The sequence below is a fragment of the Arachis ipaensis genome, chromosome B9 (assembly GCF_059453495.1).
Source record: "Arachis ipaensis isolate K30076 ecotype BB chromosome B9, ASM5945349v1, whole genome shotgun sequence".
NCBI classification, from domain to species: Eukaryota; Viridiplantae; Streptophyta; class Magnoliopsida; order Fabales; family Fabaceae; genus Arachis; species Arachis ipaensis.
In genome coordinates, this window is record NC_142444.1 from 99,563,554 (window position 1) to 99,570,253 (window position 6,700).

At 41.4% G+C, this 6,700-nt stretch overlaps 1 protein-coding gene across 1 annotated transcript; it reads left to right on the forward strand.

The window, feature by feature from the left end:
• Window positions 1-677: 677 nt before the first annotated feature.
• Window positions 678-1,229, forward strand: LOC148545611 (uncharacterized). The gene has a single exon (XM_088499073.1). It carries the CDS (start codon window positions 678-680, stop codon window positions 1,227-1,229), a length of 552 nt encoding a protein of 183 aa, XP_088355199.1.
• Window positions 1,230-6,700: the final 5,471 nt, after the last annotated feature.

A 6,700-nucleotide genomic window follows, 5' to 3' on the forward strand; every position in this document is an offset into this window, starting at 1 on the left:
ATTTGCTCTTGTTACACCCATTACACCGAAGAGTGCCCTAACCTCCAAGAAGATAATACCTTGGCGGCTACTAATGCCTACTACAATCATCCAAACTAAGGTTATCACCAACAAGGAGGCAACTATGGTCAAGGGTGGCAAGATAACTCCAACCAAGGATGGAGGGACAACCAAGGATGGAAGGACAATTATAATCAAGAAGGAAGGGACAGTAGTGGGAACCAAAGATGGAATAACAACAATAACCAACCAAACCGATACCAACCAAATCCCCCATACCAAAACCAAAACCAAGGAAAAGTCTACCAAACCTACCAAGCACCTCATCAAAGGCAAGCACCTCCACCCAACCAACCAGAAGCCCCTCAAATCACTTACACCTCTCCTTCTTCTAATCAAGATGAGACATTCCGCTCCATCCTCCAAGGACAAAAGGAGATGCAAACCACACTTGCCGCAAGTCCTACCGGTCTCAATTCAACATTCCAAGCCCTTATTGCCCGAATGGAACCCCCTCTACCTCTTCCTCTACCACCCAAGCCTCAAGCTCAAGTGCCTTACCCTCTCAACCTCTACCCAACCACAAGGGTGGCATCAATGCCATCACCTTGAGGTTTGGAACCAAATTGCAAGAGAGGAGTGAGCCAAGCCCAATAGAGGTCACTCAAGATGAGGATATGGTCGAGATAGAAGAAGTTGAAGAGGAGGATGAAGCTCAAGAGGAAGTTGAAGAGGTGATTGCTCAACCAAGGGGTGGAATGCCTAAGGATGGGGATGTCTTGCAAGATGCTACTCCAATCCCATTTCCCACAATGGCAAGGAAGATCAAGAAGCGAGTTAAGTTGGATCCTAAAATGGTGGAGATGTTCAAGAAAGTTGAGATAACCATTCCTCTCTTTGATGTTATCCGCCAAGTGCCTAAATATGCAAAGTTTCTAAAGGACTTATGTATGAACAAGGAGAAAATTTGTGAATTAGAAACTATCCCATTGGGGAGCTCCATTTCCACTTTAATGGATGATGTGCCGGAGAAGTGTGGTGACCCTAGCCTTTGCCTAGTAACTTGCACAATAGATGGGGTAGAATTTGTTGATTTCATGTGCGATCTTGGCGCTTGCGTGAGCATTATGCCCTTGTCTATCTATGAGGTCTTAAAGCTTTCACCGTTGAAACAGTCGCCCGCCCGGTTTGTTTTAGCAGACAAAAACATAATCTCCGTAGTTGGTTGACGTTAGGATTTTTGCTAGTAAAAAAATTTATAAAAATAGTCGCGCTGTAGATATAGTCTCTAAACCAACAGAAATCCCTTCGTACAAACGTTTTGGTTGTCACAAGTAACAAATCCCTAAATAAATTGATAACCGAAGTATTCAAACCTCGGGTCATCTTCTCAAGGAACTACAGGGAAGTATGTTCTTATTATTGGTTATGGAGATTGTAAATTGGGGTTTTGAGAATGAGAAGTGAATAGTTGAATTAGCAAATAGAGTAAATGAAGAACAAGCAATTTAAATGGCAAGTAAAATAAATAAATGATTGTAAATAAACTTTTGGCAAGGTATGAGAAATTGGAGGTCCTATCCTAGTTATCCTTATCAATGATGATGAGAATTGAATCTTAATTCCACTTTGTTAACCTTTACTAAGATAAAGGAAGGTCAAGGGATTAATTGGTTTGATCTTCGAATCCTATTTATTTCCTAAGAAAAGATTGGGATTATTGAAGTTCAATTTAACTAACAAGATAACAATTATCAATCATGTTTGAGTTTGATAACTCCTGAGTTACAGATTTCTTAACCAAGACCAAAAGGAGAAAAGTAAATCTACTGGAATAAAAATGTCTTCAGATGGGAATAACAATAATGTAAATAAAAGAAAGCAATAATAAACTGAAATACCTCAAATAACATTAATTCAAAAGAGTAATCTGTAACATGGAAGAATTCATAAATTAAATTGCAAAAGTAAATAAAAGGGAATATTGAACCTGATAAAGAGATAATCCTGAAAGCGAATAAAATCCTAATTCTAAATCCTAATCCTAAAGAGAGAAGAGAGAATCTCCCTCTCAAAACTAAATCTAAATCATGAAAACTAACTAAAGTGGAGACTCTCTCAATGAATGCATTCCCCCACTTCATAACCTCTGGTCTATGCCTTCTGGACTTGGATTTGGGCCAAAAAGGACTTCAAAATTCGCTATGAGCATTTTCTGTAATTTCTGGTGTGTGGCCTCTGTCACGCGTCCGCGTGGGTCACGCAGTCGCGTCATTCGGAGTTTTTCTTGTCACGTGGTCGCGTCACTCATGCAACCGCATCATATGTGTTCTGCTTAAGGCGCGCGGTCGCGTCAATCATGCGACCGCGTCGCTGCTTCTTCACGCTTGGCATGCGACCGCGTCGCTCATGCGATCGCGTGGCTGCCAGTTTCTTCAAAAACTCTGTTTTGTGCTTTCCTTCTATTTTTGTATGTTTCCTTTCCATCCTTTAAGTCATTCCTGCTTTAGAAGATCTGAAACTACTCAACACACTAATCACGGCATCAAATGGAAATAAAGGTAGTTAAAATAATTAATTTTAAAGCATAGGAAATATGTTTTTCACATACATCACATAATAAGGAAGGAAAAGTAAAACCATGCAATTAATATGAATAAGTGGGTGAAGGATTGAATAAATCACTCAGATTAAGCACAAAATATATCATAAAATATGGGTTTATCATTGGTATAGCGGAGAATGTTCTAGTGAGTATAAAAGGGCTGGTCTTCCCGATTGATTTTCATATTCTCAAGATGTCCCCTAGTAATTTCGGAAGGACTTCATCTATATTGCTTGGGAGGCCATTCTTGAAGACCTCCCGGTTCATGCTGGATGCATTTTCGGGTACCTACTCGTTTGAGATCGATGGAAGAGAAGTGAGCTTTAATCTTGATGAAGCCATGAGACATCCACCGGAGGATCACTTTATTTTCTGGTGTGATTTGATTGATAATGTTGTAGCCGAAGTTCATCAAGATGGTTTTGATGGAAAGAGTATGATTGAAGACCCAAGTGTGGGGAGTTCCCATGTATGTGAAGAAGAGGTCTTATCACCTCCAATGATACCGGAAGACAAAGTGCCAAGTCATGAACAAAATGCGGATTTGAAGCCACTCCCAACCCACCTAAGATATGCCTTTCTTGAGAAGGACCAAAAGTTTCCGGTAATAATAGCAAGGGAGCTCACCTCCCACCAAGAAGAGAAGTTGCTTCATGTCTTGAGGAGGAACAAGAAGGCCATAGGATGGAGCTTGGCGAACTTAGTTGGCATTAGCCCCCAAGTAGCTTGGCGAACTTAGTTGGCATTAGCCCCCAAGTATGTGAACATTGAATTTTCTTAGAAGAAGGAGCCAAACCGGTTAGACAACCTCAAAGGCGTCTAAATCCTACCATACTAGAGGATGTGAAGAGGGAGGTCACCCGGTTATTAGAGGCGGACATCATCTATCCAAATTTGGATAGTGAGTGGGGGAGCCCCATTCAAGTGGTCCCAAAAAAATCCGGTGTTACTACAATCAAGAATGAACAAGGGGAGCTTATAGCCACAAGATTCCAAAACTCATGGAGGGTATGTATTGACTATCGGTGCCTAAACTTGGCCACTAGGAAGGATCACTTTCCGTTGCCCTTTATCGATCAAATGCTTGATTACCTATGTGGTAAATTTCATTATTGTTTTTTAGATGGCTATTCCGGATACTTTCAAATTCACATTGCTCCAAATGACCAAGAAAAAACCACCTTCACATGCCCTTTCGGAACGTATGCATATAAGAGAATGCCATTTGGCTTGTGCAACGCACCGACAACATTCCAAAGGTGTATGATGAGTATATTTGCGGATCTTTTGGAGCAATGCCTAGAGGTGTTCATGGACGATTTATCTGTTTATGGGGACTCTTTTGACCTTTGCTTGGACAATCTAGCAAAAGTATTAGTGAGGTGTACTAAATCAAACCTTGTGTTAAATTTTGAAAAATGCCATTTTATGGTTAGACAAGGTATTGTTTTAGGGCACATTATTTCTAATGATGGGATCTCTGTGGATCTGGCAAAGGCCAATGTTATTTCTAGTATGCCTTACCCCTCTTCTGTGAGGGAAGTCCATGCGTTTCTTGGACATGCAGGTTTTTACCGGCGATTCATTAAGGACTTTAGTAAGGTGGCACTACCTCTCTCTAGGTTGTTGTAAAAGGATGTGTAATTTGATTTAAGTGAAGAGTGCATGGAGGCTTTTGACAAGCTCAAAATTGCTTTGACCCAAGCTCCCCTAGTGCGAGGACTGGATTGGACTAGACCTTTCGAAATCATGTGCGATGCCTCAAACTATGCGGTGGAAGCGGCGCTAGGTCAACGCGAGGATAAGATTCCTTATGTCATTGCCTATGCCTCTAAGACTCTAGATGGAGCGTAATCCAATTATACTACTACCGAGAAAGAATTGTTAGCTATTGTCTTTGCCTTGGATAAATTCCGGGCCTATCTACTTAGTTCTAAGGTGGTGGTATACTCGGATCATGCGGCACTGAAATATTTGTTGGCTAAAAAGGAATCCAAACCAAGGTTGATACGATGGGTGTTGCTATTGCAAGAATTTGACCTTGAAATCAAAGATAGGAGTGCTTCGCAAAACTTAGTAGCGGACCACCTAAGTCATCTTGAGCATACAAATGGCAATTCCACTCCTATTAATGATACATTCCCTATTGAGGGCTTGCTAGCAATCTCCGAAGTTATCCCTTGGTATGTACCTATTGCCAATTACTTGGTTGCTCGCACCTTTCCTCCTGGTTTTTCTCAACACCAAAAGGATAAGCTTAAAAGCGAATCCAAATATTATGTATGGGATGACCCATACTTATAGAGATATGGTGCTGATCAAGTATTTCGAAGGTGCATACCACAATCAAGCTATCTTGGAGGCTTGCCACTCTTCCGAGAGTGGTGGCCATTTTGGTCCTCAAAGGACGGCTCGGAAGGTTTTGGACTGTGGCTTTTAGTGGCCTACACTTTTCAAAGATGCATATCTCTTTTGTAGCTCTTGTTCACCATGCCTTAGGTTTGAAAATATCTCTAAGAAGAATGAGATGCCCCAACAAACATTGTTGTTTTGCAAAATTTTTTATGTTTGGGGTATTGACTTTATGGAGCCGTTTCCAAATTCTAATGGGTTCATGTATATCCTACTTGCCGTTGACTATGTTTCCAAGTGGGTGAAGGCAATCCCCACTAGAATCGATGATGCTAATGTAGTGCTTTCTTTTGTCCGGAATAACATTATTTGCTACTTTGGATTACCACGAGCAATCGTGAGTGATCAAGGCTCGCATTTTTGTAACAAAAGGATGGCAGGGTTAATGAAGAAGTATGGCATCATTCATAAGGTAGCCACAGCGTACCACCCACAAACGAACGGCCAAGCCGAAGTCTCCAATCGGGAAATCAAGCGCGTATTGGAAAAGGTTCTAAAGCCTCATAGGAAAGATTGGAGTTCTAAGCTCGGTGACGCGTTTTGGGCCTACTAGACGGCGTACAAAATGCCCAGAATGATACCCATTCTGGCGTTTAACGCCCAAAATGCTCCTTACTGGCGTTTTCTAGCCTGTGAGGTCCTTTTCTCTGCTTTTTATGCTGAATCTTTCTGTAACTCTATGAATTCCTTTAGCTGGACCTTGACTGAGCTTTATTCAAGCCTCAGTTTTGAGCATTCTTGCTCAAAATTGCTTTCAAGATAATGTTTGATTCTCTGTCCATTAACAATGAACTTTTTATCAGAATCAATATCCTGAAGCTCAACATATCCATACGGTGATACACTTGTGATCACATATGGTCCCCTCCACTGGGATTTCAATTTCCCAGGGAATAGTCTGAGCCTAGAGTTAAATAACAGAACCTTCTGTCCTGGTTCAAAGACTCTAGATGACAGTTTCTTGTCATGCCACTTTTTTGCTTTCTCCTTATAAATTTTAGCATTTTCAAAAGCATTGAGTCTGAATTCCTCTAGCTCATTCAGCTGGAGCAATCTTTTCTCTCCAGCTAACTTGGCGTCCAGGTTTAGGAATCTGGTTGTCCAGTAGGCCTTATGTTCCAGTTCCACGGGCAGATGACAGGCCTTGCCAAACACAAGCTGGTATGGAGAGGTTCCTATAGGAGTCATGAATGCTGTTCTCTATGCTCACAGAGCATCATCCAAGCTTTTTGCCCAATCCTTTCTACGGGCAATTACAGTCCGTTCCAGGACTCTTTTTAGTTCTCTATTAGAGACTTCAGCCTGCCCATTTGTCTGTGGGTGATATGGAGTTGCTACTTTATGGCTAATTTCATATCGGACCATAGCAGAGTAAAGTTGTTTATTGCAGAAATGAGTGCCTCCGTCACTGATTAGTACTCTGGGGACCCCAAATCTGCTGAAAATATGTTTCTGGAGGAATTTTAGTATGGTCTTAGTATCATTAGTGGGTGTGGCAATTGCCTCTACCCATTTAGATACATAGTCTACTGCCACCAGAATGTAAGTGTTTGAGTATGATGGTGGGAAGGGACCCATGAAGTCAATACCCCATACATCAAACAACTCAATCTCTAAGATCCCTTGTTGAGGCATGGCATAACCATGGGGCAAGTTGCCAGCTCTTTGGCAACTGTCACAATT

Bases quoted from the DNA above. Each gene is read 5' to 3' on its own strand.
- LOC148545611 (XM_088499073.1), top strand. From the start codon at position 678: ATGGTCGAGATAGAAGAAGTTGAAGAGGAGGATGAAGCTCAAGAGGAA.